The sequence below is a fragment of the Apaloderma vittatum genome, unplaced genomic scaffold (assembly GCF_000703405.1).
Source record: "Apaloderma vittatum isolate BGI_N311 unplaced genomic scaffold, ASM70340v1 scaffold12767, whole genome shotgun sequence".
Lineage (NCBI taxonomy): Eukaryota > Metazoa > Chordata > Aves > Trogoniformes > Trogonidae > Apaloderma > Apaloderma vittatum.
In genome coordinates this window covers 35,701-51,851 of record NW_009726779.1, presented here as the reverse complement: position 1 = coordinate 51,851, position 16,151 = coordinate 35,701, and the positions used below count along the sequence as shown (strand labels likewise).

The 16,151-nt window shown below is 40.6% G+C and overlaps 1 protein-coding gene across 1 annotated transcript in view; it reads left to right on the top strand.

The window, feature by feature from the left end:
* Nucleotides 1–5,502: 5,502 nt before the first annotated feature.
* Nucleotides 5,503–16,151, top strand: part of PRKCD (protein kinase C, delta) — a 25,743-nt gene continuing 15,094 nt past the window's right edge. Inside the window, exons 1-3 of the mRNA XM_009873417.1 lie at nt 5,503–5,619; nt 9,159–9,358; nt 10,086–10,146. Of these exons, the coding sequence (XP_009871719.1) occupies nt 5,505–5,619; nt 9,159–9,358; nt 10,086–10,146 (376 nt within the window). The 5' untranslated portion in view covers nt 5,503–5,504. The remainder of the gene's footprint in view (nt 5,620–9,158; nt 9,359–10,085; nt 10,147–16,151) is intronic.

Below are 16,151 nucleotides of genomic sequence, written 5' to 3'. Positions count from 1 at the left end.
TCTCTTGTTGATGGGATTATTTTGATCATCAGCTGAAGGAACACCTGGGAAAGAAGTTCTTCAAGAGCCACAGCCAATCTGTCTGCTTCCTCCGAGTTCTGCCGTAACGTAAGCACAGAGGAGCATCCATAGGAACACTAGAACCCCAACGCGCGTATTTACGGTGTGTGCACGTGAAGGATGCTAATCACACTTCCAGGCTTTCTTGTATTATCACCGTGAAATTATTGCGTTTGTAGGTCATACACAAAGAGCAAGGAGGGGTCCTTGTTCATGTTTTTGGAAGTGCTGTGGGGGCAGTAAATTGGGCAATAGTTTGTTGGTTGCTTTCTTGAACACCTTGTCCATTGCCAGAATGGAGGACAGGAAACCCTTACGTACAAAAATGGTACCTGCAAATTGGAAATAATCTGTATTTTTGCATCTTAAAAAGAACCTCACAGCAGTTATTGCAGCATCTTCTCAGGGAAGAACACTAATTGGTCAGCTATGCATGGTGCTGGCTGCCAGTGTTGGTGTTCCCCAAAGCATTTGTGTGGCCTTGGAAGTTGCCTCAGCAAGGAGCTAAGCAGAAAACGGTCACTTCATGCCATCCGGAGCATTTCTGCGAGCCAGCATGGAAAAGCCATGATCTGCATGTGCAGCTTTACATCCGTTTGCAAATGCTTTGCAGACTACCACAAGGAAATCAGAGGCTCAGGTCAGCAGGGGAGTTTTCTCATTTGTATTTCCCTTGGATATATAGCCCGATATCAGTGATGGAACAGTTTGCCTACTGTTTGGGCCCATTGGATTTTTGTCTCTTACAGCTCTGTTGTTGGCCAGTGTCAGCATTTCCTCCAGATGATCCACCACTTTGATGTTACTTCCCGCTTTGTCTTTGTTTCTGCGTTGTTAGAGGTGGCTCACCCTCACTGTTTACAACAAGGCAGAATTGCAGCAACAAAGGAACCCTGACAAGTAACGCCTTCAGCTGCAGCGGGAGTCCCTGCTGGCTGCTGTGTGCTGTTGGAAGGGGAGAAACTACAGAATTTACTTTATCCCTCGTTTCTCTGTGGAGCAGATTTTTAATCTAACATGAATTTTGTGCTAGCTAATAATGTAAAAATTCTCCTTGGGATATTTAAGATTTTAATTTATTTTGAAGATTTCTTTAAAACTGTGTGTTGCGCACACACCCATGTGAAAACTGAGTATTTGTTCATCCAGCAGATGTTGGCATTGATGATGGTTGTTTCCCTTCTCACTACATGCTTATTATAATTAATAGCAACACAGTTGATTTTCTTTCCATATTAAATAGTCAAAGGTCTCAATTTTAAAGCTTCATGGAAATTACTGTGGATTTTGCAGAATCTATTCCAAATAGCATGGAATGTGGTTTTAGCTTGCAACAGGGCACATCAGGGATTCCTGACAAAATGAACATTGTGCTGGACAGCATCTGATGGTGGTACTCTCAATCAGTGTGGTCATCACAGACTACTTCGCATAGAATAATGTTACTAGAATATTCTTCCCCTAGGTTTTTGGGTTTTTTTTTTCAGGTTGCATGTGACTTTGAAACTGTTTGAGCTAATGAACCTGTATATTAGATGGGCAGTACTTTTGGAGTTTGCATCTCAGTTTTTCCACCATTTGGTTTGGATAAAATCGCATTCTTCAGGGAAAATAGTTTGGCTTTAATGCTTCATAGCAGCAATACAGATTGTATGAGTAGACTGTAAAATCTCTCTCGATTCTCAGCCAGTGTTTTATAGCAGATTCAGTTCTTGACGGATACAGCTCTTAAAACTAGAGTCAGGGCTTGTTCTGTCACTTCTAAAATGAAGTGGTGGAGACTAGAAAGGGACTTGTCTAGAATGCAGTAAGCAAAACGTGTGTGTTATTTTTGATGTTTTTTCTTTCATGTTGTGACAAAACTTTGGACGAGTGTTTTCAGCAGGGATTTTGAGAAACTTTCTTAAATTAAAATGAATCTCTTTCACTGAGTTTCACTGCCAAAACCAGTTTTAGTGGGGTATGTTTTTGTTTACAGCAGTACAGCTGATACTTGTCAGCTAGCTCAGTGCAATATCTTAGCATAGACAAGATTTGGCAAATGTGTTTAAGGAGCAAATCCAAACCCTCCTTTCTCACTTAACCTCCAATGTGTCACAGTATAGTCTATCATGTAGTGAGATTTTTGCATGAAGCCACTTAAAATCTACTTTTCTGAAAAAAGCATAATGTGTAAGGGTAGAGAAACTTGGCAGGAAAAGGTAGTTTGTTATGTGAAAGTAAGCTGCTGAGTTTGGTTTGCTTGGGATTTTTTTAAGTTGTTAAATGGAAAAGCAAAAAGGCATCTTCTAGCTGTCAGAGTGACTTTGGACTGAGTGCATTTGAAGAGTCCAGCACAGAGTCATGAAGATGATTAAAGGAGTGGAACATCTCCCTTGTGAGGAAAGGCTAAGGAGCTGGATCTCTTTAGCCTGGAGATGAGGAGGCTGAGGGGTGACCTCATTCATGTTTATAAATATGTCAAGGGGGAGTGTCAGAAGGACAGAGCCAGGCTTTTCTCAGGGACGTCCAATGACAGGACAAGGGGCAACAGGTATAAGCTGGAGCATAACATAAACATTAGGAGAAACTTCTTCACTGTGAGGGTGACAGAGCCCTGGCACAGGGTGCCCAGGGAGGGCGTGGAGTCTCCTTCTCTGGAGACTTTCAAAACCCACTTGGAGGCGTCTCTGTGTGACCTACTCTGGGTGATTCTGCTCTGGCAGGGGAGTTGGACTAGATGATCTCTAGAGGTCCCTTCCAACCCCAAACATTCTGTGATTCTGTGATCATCAGAAATTCTATGATATTGGCATTTTCTCCTAACTGATGAATTATTTGTATGTAGCAGCGTTTCTGAGTGAGCATTTGAGATTGTGCTGAAGCCAAGTATGGTGAAACTAAAACAAATAACTGTATTTAAAACTAAGCAGCAGAGCTGAAAATGTGGCCTTCAAATGATTTGGCTATCAGAAATGAGGAAGACTGCAGGGTTATTCAAAATGTGCATGCATCGTATCTGTTGATATTTTATGTATTAATTTGGAGTTAAAGTAGTAAATGTCAAAGCCTTGTATTCTGTTTCAGGACTAACTAACATTGGCTTGAGCTAGATGCTCTGAGTGAAATCAGTGCAATTGATAATTTAGATTTGTCAGTGCTTCCCAATTTTTTTGTTAGTTTAGCCTCAGACTTACTGGAAATTGTGAGTTCTAGCTGGGCTGTCCCTTCCAGCCAGAATTATCCTGGAGTTCTGTGACCCTGTCAAATAAACTTTCCAGTGGGAGCTACATGCTGACTTACCCAGCTCGTTTCTACCCCAAGATGAATAACCATGGTTTGTGGTTTATTTGACATCCAAACTGAGTAGTAACTATATTTGATCTGGTCTTGGCAAGTCGTGTAGCTGGTCACTTGAGATTAGTTCTGAACATCGTGAGCACAAAGTCTCTTGAGCAGCTAAAACGTGTTCCTCACTAAAACTGGTTGAGCACTGTGTTTACATGATATTTGTCAATTTTTACAAAAGCTGTCTATTTTTCTTTCTTTGTGAGGTCATCACAGTCTCCAGTCTCATTGAATGGTGCTCCAAGAGGCAATAACCAGTGGATTAGTGTGGGAGGGCTGGTACTTTGACGCTCTGGATGGCTGTGCAAATGTGAGTTGTAGTCATGGCTTTCAGTTCTCCACTGGCATAAGCAGTGTTCCAAGTAATCCTGAGCCTGCTTTCTAACTTACTCGACAGAAGAGAAGGTAGAGAAACAGTCAGCTAATAAAAGCTATCTCAATAAATGTTAGTCATAAAATTTTTCTGATTATTGAGAAAGGTCTCTGTGTGATGCACAAATAATCATGGTGCTGGGAGCTACATGCTGTCTTGCTGCAAAGGCTCTTGATTTCAGCCTTTTATCTAAATGACTGTTCTAGGCCTTAAGAGATATAACGGGAATTTTAATTGCTTCTCAGGTCGATGTCTTTACATTAAAAAAATGCAAGCATATGCAGGATTACTTGATATGTTCTTCCTAGTGCTGCTTGGCTGAGCTAGTTAAGAATCTACAATCAAAAGGCCAGCTCAGCCCAGTTACAATTCTTTTTTTTTATCATCTCTTCCTGTACCTTGTTAACTTTTTTCTCCTAATCCCTCCTTTCCTGCATCCCTCGTTCTCTGAGGGCGCTAGCATTCCCCTGTTTCCTCTTACCCTTTGAATAAATAATTTTTCCTTCACAAAACAATATTGACACACAAGGTAGAGGGCCAACTCTGTTGCCAAAGGTTATGTGAATTGTAAACTGAAATCTGCTCTAAGTTCAGGAGCTCTTAAGAATGAGGGAAGACTGTAGTGAAACGTGAGTTTGCTGGCTTGGAAATGATAAGAGTTTTGGATTCTTGCAATTCCTGATAGTTTAAACCAGGTGACACAGTAGTGCTGGAGTTTTTTCTACCTCTCCCTCTTCCTTTACCTGATCTGTGCAGGTAAAGAGGCTCAGTTTGAATCATTATCTCTGCGACACTTCCTAGGATTAGTACGCTGCCACTTGAAAGCAAGAACTCGTGTGGTGTTCTACTTGGTTCAGGTTAGTGGTGGTATTTGAAACGTGCATTGTTTTCCACATTAAGTATGAAAAATAAAATGTACGTGTAGCCAGTGAAATATCTTGGTTTCAGAAATTTTCGTAACTGTGTTTATCTAAGTGAGAAAATAAGGGTGAACTCGGGTGTATGGACCAATTACTCAGGTTGTTAACACTGACCAAATGCTTGTACGCAGTTCAGTTAACTGATCACACTGTGTTACTCTTCCTGTTTATCTAGTAGTGGGGTTTGCTGCACTGTCCAGAAATTGTATGTAGGCTCAGTAGTTTCTCAGATAATCTTTAAAAATAAGGTTAACTTCAGTTATATTGAGGTGTCTAGAATTCCGTCGGGGATTTTTAAGGCTGTGTACCTGTGACTTGTGCATTCCACTCCCTGCAGTGAGAGAAATACTGAGAAAGGAACATGTGGAACAGACAATGTTGTTGTTCTTCCCTTTTTTTCCCCTCAACTCACCCTTCATTCCAGGTGTGAGGAAATAAAATCTCTAAAAAAACCCCCAATCTATTAGTTTGTGAAATACTTATTTGATAAGAATGTTCATGTACTTGTGTGTTAATGAATAGGGTCCATGTTTAAAAACTGAGCAAGGCCTAAGTCAAAGGCATAACTGCTACTTATATTTAACAGGATATGGTTAAAAGGATGTCTTAAATTCAGTCTTCATGCATGTTAATTTTTTTGGTTCAGTACATTACAGTTTACTTCAGGCCCATGATCTCAAAGCCACATTCAAGTCTTCCAAATTTTGGAGGATGGGTTGTGTCAGCTGTGATGGCTGCGGAGAAACGTCTCACTATCTTACAAGTCTCAGATCAGGTCTTTTTTATTTACTTCTTTCCACTTAGGTTGTATATCATTGTGAGCAATGGCCCCCTTCTTACGGATATCTTTCAACTCATTTGAGCTGGGACCTGTGCAGAATCAAGGGGAACAACTACAGCCTTTCTGTGCTATCAAGATGAAGGAAGCACTGACTACAGGTGAGGTTACAAATTTGAGAAATACTGCAGTTCCTCTTAGCCTGTGAATGGTAATGAGTCCTGCTGTTTATGTCACACCACACACTTCAATGTGAGCTTTTCTTTCCGAATGGGAGAAATAACAATGGCTTATGTCTCTGTCCTCACCTTAAAACAAAACTTGTTTATTAATGCTTTCTCGTCCTGAGGCCAGAGTGACGGCACTCGGTAAGGGTGAAATCTAGGATCTCTAGTTTCTTACTACACCGCCAACACACAAGTACTCACAAAATGTGGTGAAGCAGCTCAAGTGTCACTTTTGAATGGGTTACGGTGAGTTGTGACTTCTGCTTGATAAAGGTTTGCAAGTGTTAAATAAAGCATTGTCTCCGGTTCCTCCATGAGTGACAGACTGTGCTTGCAGAAGCTCTGAAGGGGAGAGAGCAGTGTAGTGGAATGCCACGAAGAGGGTTCTGAACTGCAGCTGGTGTGAGAGAACCATCCTCAAGCACAGACTAGTTAAATGATCTTTAGTGACTGGGAGGATAGGTATTAACAAGAAGTGTAGTTTGCTGTTGTGTTAAGTGGGGTCTTTTGGCAGAATTATGTGCTGGGAATGACTTGCACCCAAGGTCTTGTTAACACCTCCCTGTGCAGCCAAGCCTGCTGGTTAGACCACAGCTATACAATCCTGCACTGTGGCTCTCGGGCTTCACAAAACAGCAAAGAATTCGGGAAAGGTTGAATTTTCTTCTTCCATGCAACGTGATTGGGCTTTCCTCTTCGAGGTGCGTTTAGACTTTAAACACAAGGTGTGTGGTGCCCCTTCCAGAAAATGTGGTCGTCAAACGATTACGTTAAGCTCCAAAGAAGCAGCTTCCTACTCTGTTGGGAGAACATCAGAAAAAATGACGTTCAAAGCGTTGCAGCTGCTGGAATGTATGGAGGGGTGGGTCTATATAAATCCATTGGGGTTTTTTTTAGCTCCTTTTGAGAAGTAGAATTGTCCCAATATTTCTCCTTTTTGCCTGCATTTGTCTTTGAAATACTAAAAAACGGAGGAGGAGAGTCCAGTGAACCTTGGAACAGTGACCAGTTGGGGTAATTGGGAAAAGAAACTGATGTTCCCATTATCAGATTGACCAGAGCCGGATAACTTCTGTTGGTTTTGCATGCTGAAACATGCTTGAGGAAAAGCTTATTGTATAGGAAAAAGAAAGCCTAATGATTAGGCATTATGCCAATTTGCAAACATGTCGAATGTTTTGAAGACTGTAATGTTAGCAGAGAAACAAAGGAGGCCTGAATATGGGAGTGGTAAGAACAGTGTTCTTAAAGGCTGTTCTTTGCTGACGCTTAAGTGTTCATTTGCAGACAGGCAGTGTGATCCATGACATAGCTTGATTAGTATAATTTTAAGTAAAAAAGGAGCGATTCAGATGACTTCTTTCAGTTTTACATAGGGTAAAAATCCATATAGTAACTGATCAAAGCTGATACTAATTGGGACAGGAGCATAGGGACAGTCCTGTGGACAGACTTGAAGTAGTTCTCTCCCACTCTAAGAATACTACAAAGAGGATCACCAACTCTTCTGTAAACTGCTGCTGCTTCTGCAGGCCCTGAATCATTGTCAAAGGTTCTGCAAATAGGTGCAATTTCTCATATTTCCAAGAACGCCTCCCAAGGCATGCCTTGTAGATGAAGGCATCTGGCTTTAGCAACCCCCAAAATAAGTCAGTGTAAAAGCCTTGCTGGTGTAAACAGCCTGCTTTTAATTTCCCCTTGTCTTTGTTGTCTATCCTAATGATCTCTATATTGTGTTTTGTTTGAGCTTTCCATATGTATTTTCACCATGGTATTTCCAAATTCTTCCGTAGCTAAGAGTACCAAGCACAGGGCTCTGGAAGTAGGTTTGCAGTGCTGAGAATTTGAGTTTTTCTTTCTGCAGAGTTCCTTAAATTCAAGATAAAGGCTTTTGACTGAGTAGAGGAGGAATGAATGCTCGACATTTTGTTGAAATGGAGGAGGTCCTCAGGTGACTGTTTCTGAGCGTTTCAGAACACCCTTTGACAAGCAGGCTTAGGTCTGCTTGTCAAAGTTGTGAATTGTAATGCCGTTGTTGGCAGACGGTCCCTAATTGCAAGGACAGTATTTGCTACTCCTGTTTGGATAGCTCAGCACAACTGGGTGGAGTGCATCGAGCAAGTTGTTAATGAATGAATGTGAACTTTGCCTTCAGTTTCCAGAAGGATTTTTAAATAATGAGTATCTATTTCTTCCGTTGTTGAAGTGAATGTAAATTCTATTGCCAATTTTAGGAGACTGACTACACTACAGCTTCTTGGGGAAGGGTCCAGCTCTTCAATCTGCTTCACTGCAGCCTTGATATCATAAGAACGGATTACACACTTGGGAGGGAAAATGGATCATTCAGAGCTGGAAAGGCATTGAGAAACACTTCTATTGCAGCAAATGATCTTGATAAATAGCAGAAACTGTGCAGAATGTACAAAATTATATTCAATTACCTGAGCACAAATGGAGAATTATTGAGTCAGCAGCAAATCGCAGAGAAAAACTGGGGAGGTGCCACTGCATGCCAGAGTCACAGTGAAGAGCTGGATGTGGTTGCTTAGGAGGCACTGTCATTTTGGATGTGTCAATGGAACTACTAAGAGACCTGGATCTAGAAATATGCCAAAGCTTGTTATAGGTCATGCACTCACCAGCTGTTTTCTGTGCCTGACGTAAAGACTTGAAGAAACTAGCTCAGCCAGTAGCAAGACAGACTGGAGCTGTGTATTAGGCAAAAAAATCCACCTAATAAGAATAGTGAAGCACTGTAAAACTCCTGAGGACAGTCAGTGGAGATGCTCACGAGGGAGGCTGAGTACATGTTAAAAGAACATTGAGATGTTTTTGAGGTCCTTTCAGCCTTTTCCTTATTCCTTAACCACACAAGGTCTGCATGTGCTAGAGAGGACAGATAAGGCTTTGTAATATCCTTTAAAAAGTAGCAGTCAAGGCAGAGAGAGAGTACAATGCCAAGGAGAGTGACTTTTAGATAGAAGTGAAAAGTTGGGATAACCTGGAAGTAGATTAATGAAATGTGGAGCCTCTCAGCCCCCAGTCTGAATATAAACTGGGTCAGCGTAAGATGTATCTTGTTTTACCTTATGGCAGTAGATATTCACTATGATCAGACCGCCTGTCAGGGAGGTTTTTACCAAAAAGAAGCCATGCAAATATTCCCTGTGAAGTTGTGACTGACTAAACCAGCTTCTGAATTCCAGAATGGGATTTGTCCCTCCTGGTTTCGCTGGCTGCATGTTAACACCTTCACTGCCTTTGTTACCTTATTTGTCAGGATGAGCTTTGCTTTCTAAGTTATAAATGTCTGAACTGAATATTTAAACAGTGTACCAACCACAGTGCAAGAAGTCGTAAGCCTTCTTTTGGTTTCAATACAAGGATTCTCTGTTTTATTTTGTTGAGTTTAAGTACTAGATCTACGTTATTTGATTTTATGGTTTCTTTCCTTTTTTTTTGACTTTCAGAGAGAGGAAAAACTCTAGTTCAGAAGAAACCTACCATGTATCCAGAATGGAAATCAACTTTTGATGCCCACATTTACGAAGGACGGGTGATTCAGATTGTTCTCATGAAAGCAGCAGAAGAGCCGTTATCTGAAGTGACCGTAGGTGTGTCGCTCATCGCAGAGCGGTGCAAGAAGGGCAATGGCAAAGCAGAATTTTGGGTAAGGAAGAAGATTAATTGCTCAAATTTGCTGACCTGGCTGCATTTCTTTGAAGCTGAACGGATGCCTATTAAATTATAAGTGTTCAATTGCTTTAGCAGGGCCACAGTGAAGATGGAATCAGACTCTTTCATGTTGAATAGCTTCTTACCTGTTATGAGGGCAGCAGTTTAAGAATTAGCAGCTACTTTCTGAGCGCAGGAAGTGACTTCAGCTATTGGCTTAAAAGACATTTGTTTTTGCTGGCCTGTAGGATTTACCACAGATACCATATGTAATTGTTTGAGAGAGAAAGGAAAATAAATGTTAATGATACCACTGCTTTTTTGATTACAGGCAACTGTATTTGATATCTTTATGGTTTGTACTCTCGATAAACATATAAAGGACTGTATAGACTTTTTCTTTTAAAACTGAGTTCCTGTCGAATTGGCTTTACTAATAGTAAAAACAGAAGCCAACAAACTTCTTTTTCAGAAATGGGAAAGGGACATGCAAAAACAATGTGAACTTTGTCTGCGCTGAACTTTCCAGTAGATGTCAAAGAAATGCAGCACACTAGTGAAAGCAATGGAATAAAAGCCCCTGGTTCAGCTGCAACGGTGGAAGAAAGTTGTAATCCAGTAGTTGTTGAATATTATGCTTTGATTCCCTAGAAAGGGCTGTTGAAATTCCTGGGAGTTTCAGTCAACCATATACTTTACTGTTTGTGTCTTTATCTCCGTAGCTTGACCTACAACCTCAGGGCAAGGTGCTGATGGCTGTGCAGTATTTTTTGGAAGATACAGGTAATGTCAACTATTTCTTTTCAGTCAGTTATAAAAAAATAAAACCTTTTTCCACGTTCCTTTTGTAGAACATATGACGTACAGAAATCCATTTGTCCAAGAAACTTGAAAGTTTCTCAACCAAAACTGTACAAAACCAACTCCAGTGCTCTCAGTTGCTTATTTGATGAGGCTGAAGCATATTTCCTCCTCTCCACGCAGACATAAGGAACAGAAGAGATGGAATAAGTGAAAACCTTCCGTAATTCGATATGAGCTGTTAGTAGGATAGACTTGGGTGCTCTAAGTCCTAAAACAATTGTACTTACTTATTGATCAAAATAATTTAAAAGGAGATACAGTGTTCTTGCAAGTCTTTTCACTGCTTTTATTAGGGATTGCAAATGGTAGTGGACGAAGCTTAAACACCAAACAGATCATTAAGTCATGCAATTGTACCTTAATTGACACGTTAATATTTGTGTGTTAATGCTCTTATTAGACCTTTTACTTTGAAACAACTTGCTATTTACCTTCTGCTTTACAGAAAATTGCTCACCAGTACCTTTTTGGTAACCAAAGCACAGAGGCAGTGGAAACTCCCTTTCAAGACATTTATGTGTTTACATTTTATGAAGAAAAGTCACTCTCAGTCTGATATTTGCAGTGTTCACGTCAAACATCAATATAATTTAAAATACTAAACCTCAAAATTGTGGGCCTTTCTCATGTGACTATTAGTGTGTCGTTAAATAGGTGAGCATGGAATGATTTGGCTCATCATTGCACTGCTGTACGTGTTTTCTCTGGTTAAATTAGTGGTTGCCAGTGTAGAGCAGAGAAATTTGTTAGTGCATTACAAGGATATTTGTATTAACTTCCATTCTTCACATTGCGAAAACGCTTAGTTAATAGTTGAAAGCTCAGAGACAGGTCACATTCCTTCCTATGCACATACCGTTTTGTTTTCTCTCTGACGCGCCTTTCCTCACAGACCTGTATGGTAACTGTGTTTCTGAAATACTAAAAAAGGATTTTTCTGAAACTGATGCTTCAGTTGTTCCCTGATTTATTTGAAGGGATTGCTACCATTAGTATCTTTGAGTTACTGGTGCTACCTTTTGTTTTGAAAATCTCCAAGCGCTTTGCAAAAGTGACTAATTCTTTCTTTGGCTTGTTTTGTAAACTAAAGCTGTTGGTTTTCAACCCCTCCTTCTAAGTAGCAAACATTCTGCCAACTTTAGAGAAAATTGCTTTTCCCTGCTTCGATGGTAGGCAGCAGTATTGAGAAGTAAGTGTGTTAGTGCTCCATTATCAGATTTATTATTAGAGAAAAATGTTCCTGGAATAAACCGGTATCAAAATTTTCTTCATGGTAGACTACACTGAGACATTTAATTTGTATATTCTTTCTTTTAGGTGTAGATATGAAAAGTCTTCCCGGTCTTATAGGGTGTTTTCTTCCTAGACCCTGTAAAACAGGGACTGCACAGCCCTGACTTAGAGCTGTCAGAGAACTTTATTGTCCTCTGTCCTGTGATTTGGAAATAAGCTCGTGCTGGAAATTAAAAGATTTTCTTCTGATGTATGAAACATGAGAACAGGGTGTTGACCCCCATTTTCATTTCAGAATATTGTTTTTCTTCTGCCCCACCTTCTCGCGTTGTAGTATTGAAAGTAGGTTTCTAATTCTGTAAAGCAGCTTTAGTTTTAATAGGTGGGAGTTGCAATAGGTTTAATGCTGTGCTCGATCTTTGTTTATTCAAATGTAGTTAAAGACCTTACCGAGTAAGAAAACTCAGGATCACAGAGGTGGCTTGCTGTACCGCTGAGTGCAGGGTGAGCAGCTTTGGAGGCTCTGGAAGTATGTTTGTGTCTTGGGTTTGAATTCTGAATCGCTGTTTTACTGGCTTCAGCTTCCTGGAGAAAGGGTTAGTGAATTCTTTCCTTAAAATGCTATTAGCTGTCTCAGAAGGTGAGTAATTTGCCTGTGAACTTTTGGTATCTCAGGTATCTGACTTCTGGGAGAGGAATATGAACCCGAGAGCTGCGTATATTTTCGAATATGTTTTTCTTTGTGTGTGTGTGTGTATGTTAAGTGTGGGGAAGAAGGAGATTTTACAATTTCTCTGAGGCATTTGTGAAAAATAACAGTGTAAGTAACAGATTACTATCAGAGTCTGCATGCTGTGTGGGTCTAAATTAAAATTTAAAGCAAGTTTCTCTATGGATGTGGTGTGCTGGGAAGGGATTGTCATATTATTAGTAAATAATAATGATGAGGGCTGAAAAGCCAGAACTGTGCCGTATAATTGTAAATGGGAAACTTGGTATGATTTAATGATTTGAGAAAATTCTATTTCTAGAAATTTGGCAGGTATGATACTACATTTGCAGATGAAGTAATTTCATAACACAAAGTTGTCAGCATATGTGGTTGGTAAGGTAGCTAACATGTTTTGTGGAGCAGAGAACTGTTGAATGGTGAAAATTTGATATAGTTTATATGTTCACAAAAAATTTTACTTAGAAGCTGTATTTTTAAGGGTTAGGTTTACTGCACCTTTGTAATTTAAAAAAGGACAGAGAAAACTCATTTTCCAGTTTATTCCCTGCCTTACCACCATGGATGTGGTATCTGGTATCTGTGCAGAAGCTTTAATCAAAGTAGGTATTGAAAGTTTTTGAAGCAGGCTGTATGGCTGGGCACAGGCTGTGTTAGCACAGTAGCGCTGCAGCTGGTGTGAGCTCCACAAAGATTGTAGTGTGGACGTGATGTTGAGTTTTTTTCTCCTGGATTGAAAGGCAGGGCTTGTTAATGCTCGGTGTTTTGTTTTAGCACTTTTAGAAAAGGCCATTGACTTCATTACTGCTTCTGACAGACTCATTCAGTAGAGACGCATAAAAAAGTCGCTGCAGAGCAGGACTCGGAGCAGCAGTAGGTGCCGACTCGGTGGCCGTGGCAGGACTTCATTCGTGTCTTCAGAGCAGCAGGCGAGAAGTCTGTGTCCCCTGGTTGTCCCTGTCTCTACGCAGGGCAGAGCGTAACACACCTGTAGCTTTTCTCACAGTAGAAATGAATATACTATCACATGTAGTATCTACATACTTTTTCATAAAGGTGCTACTAAGAGTTTGTAACAGCAGTTTTGACCAGCTGTGCTGTGCCAGAGTCTGTAATGTGACTGCTTGGGGCTGAGTTAGGTAATTGGAGATTATGTGCCCACTTTGAGAGTAAATCGGATTGGCTTCTACAATAGCAAATTATTGGTATTGCTACTTAAATACCAGCAGTGTAAAACCCACAAGTACTGAGAATGGAAGAGATGTTTGTTGTGGTTTTTTTTTTTAAAGAAAGAGACCACATAGAAATATTAATATTCTGCCTGCAAATAAAACGTTGTGATCATTGCAAAACCCCCAATGGTTTAGCATAGCGAGTTGACATCATAGGAATGTAGATTTTGAGGAAACTTGTATTTCTGTAAATGGTTTGTTGGGTAGGGTTTTTTACGGATGATCTGTAAAGCAATCCTCTTCAGAATCAGGTTACAGAGCAGTTTTCCTCTGGGATGGTTCGTACCAGGAAAGTCTCCTTCCTGAGGAATAAGCTTTCCCTTTTAATGATTGCTCTGTGAGATTAATGTTTTTCTTGACCTGAAGGCGCACTTAACTTTCAAACAAACCCAAGTGCAGGGCTCTAGAACTGCAGAAGGAGACACTGAACAGAAATGTTAGTGCGTTTTGTAATTTATCATGAAGTTTCATGCAAATCTCAACTTCAGCAGCCAGTTAGCTCAGTAAACGGTTTGTCTGTCGCTGTTTGATGTCCCGGTTCTCAGTTTCTGACAGCGCCACTGTTACCTTTCCTCTGTTCGCAAACAGAACTGTGAAATGAGCAACTTAAAATGGAAAATGAGCTCTGAAGATGGTAAATACTTTCTCTGTTCCTTCTTTTAAAAAAAACCCCTCTATTATTATGGAGGTTGGGATTTTTTGTCCTTGAACTTTTGAGGTTCAGATGACACAATCCGACATCTCACCCTGCAGTTTATTGCAGTTCCAGAGCCCTGGTGATGTTGGTTTAGCAAATGTTTTCCAGACAGTGGGTTGCACGCTCTGTGAGTGGTTGTAAGGACTGGGAAACATTCAGAAGGACTCAGGCTGCAGTTAGGCTGTGTAGACAGTGGCGTGTTTGCAGGACTTCTGGAGAGCTACACTGTCAATTCACAGGCGTTTTTAATGGTTTCTTATTGAATATGCAGCATGGAGGAGTTCTGGGTTCTTTTTATCAGATCAGCTGCAAGTTTTGAGAAGGGACCTTGAAATACATGAACAATGAGTCAGTGATAAATATTAACCACAGTTCCCAATAGGGGAAATAGATTATGTTTAATGGTATGTGCTTGGATCCAAAATAATTAATATCAGGTCCAGGCCACGGAGGTCACCTGGATTCTAGCTGCTGATTCAGCTGGTCTGTACATGACTGTTTCTGACCATGTGCCAGCCCAGGAGAAGCCTTTCATCTATGGAAATTCTGGCTTGCTTGGAGGGGGAAGCAAAGTCTTTCCCTCTATGTTTCTTCCTCCCACACCCCCATCTTCACCCTGCATCCATACAGTTGTTGGGAAAGTTACTTCCTTGCAATTGTTAAATCTCTCTGCATCTTTGAAAGAAAGCCTTTATTCCCTGGTTGAGTCCATGACTGGCTGAACTTCTTAAACCTTTTCTGGAGCCATACATGTTAAAAGTAATTTACACATTAAAGACAAGTTGTTAAATATGCCCATAGTACGTTGAAATGATCTACGCTATCATTTCAGAGCCATTTCAGCTTCAGGTGCACTTGGCTTACAGCAGCTGTCCAAACCTCTGAGCTTCTGAAATGAAACTTTTTTCAGCTATGCTTTGATATATTGGTTGCTTTTGACAAAGGTATTTAATAAGGCAGCTGGTTGTGAAGACTGTTTTTGCATGCAGATTTTGAAGTTTTGCTCTGCTCAAGGAATCTTCGCTATTAAAATATACTTAAGGAAAGTGTGATTTTTCTTTTACCTCTTTCTTTGCAGAACTCAAGCAATTAGGTCATTAATTACCCTCTCAAGAAATAGATGCCAGTCACACATACTTCTGTTAAGTTTGATACCAGTGTTGCAGACTGGGAGGAAACACCTGATCCAAGTTTTTTGAGAGACTTCTGCACACAGTATCGGCGATATCAAATTCCTACACGTATTTCAACATGAGGAGAAGCTGTGTCCTCTTCACCTGGTGAATCCTGTTAGTTCCTCACTAAACACTTGGCATGCTTCTGTTACAGACTTCAGGGAGGCTTTTGCACCTTCATCTGCTTCACCAGAGGTTATCTCCTCAGAATACACTCTATGAAGAAACACACCTTTCTCTGCTTTGTTGCTGTTACTGATCGAATCACTTTTATGAAGACACCCCCTCCATGCAGCAGACAATAGGAAGTATTACTGACTCGCAACAGTGGTTGTTTTCCTTGTGCGCTCATTTCAGCCTGTGGTTTCCCTGAAGTATCTGAGGAGCAATGGGTGAGGTCTGTGTATTTGCTCAGCAGGTTTAAACAAAGAGAGAGTAATGTTTGCAGACTTTGACAAGCTGAAGTGCAGCAGCTGATGAGAGTTTTTGTTGGGTGAACTCAGTAGCCTGTTTGAGCAGCAGAAATTAATCCTGTTCCTGGAGTTGAAGAGGTAACTCAGTGGTGTACAGAGTGCCAGGGTGTGACAGTGCATGTTGTGAGGTCTTCTTGGGCAGAGACGGGATGGCTTTTTCTCTGAACCAGAGGGCCGGTTTCTCAGAAAAGTGCATTAAAACCTCATGGCAAAACCCGGGGACCTTTTTTGATCTTTGTTTTCACTAGTATGCTTAATCTTTCCTTAATCTCTGAGCTGACATTGCCCTTTCTATTCTAAGACAGTATGTGCTGCTCCTGTTGTCTGTGACTGATAAATTAGTTCAGGACACCTGAAATGGTGTCAAATGATAGGCTATATTCC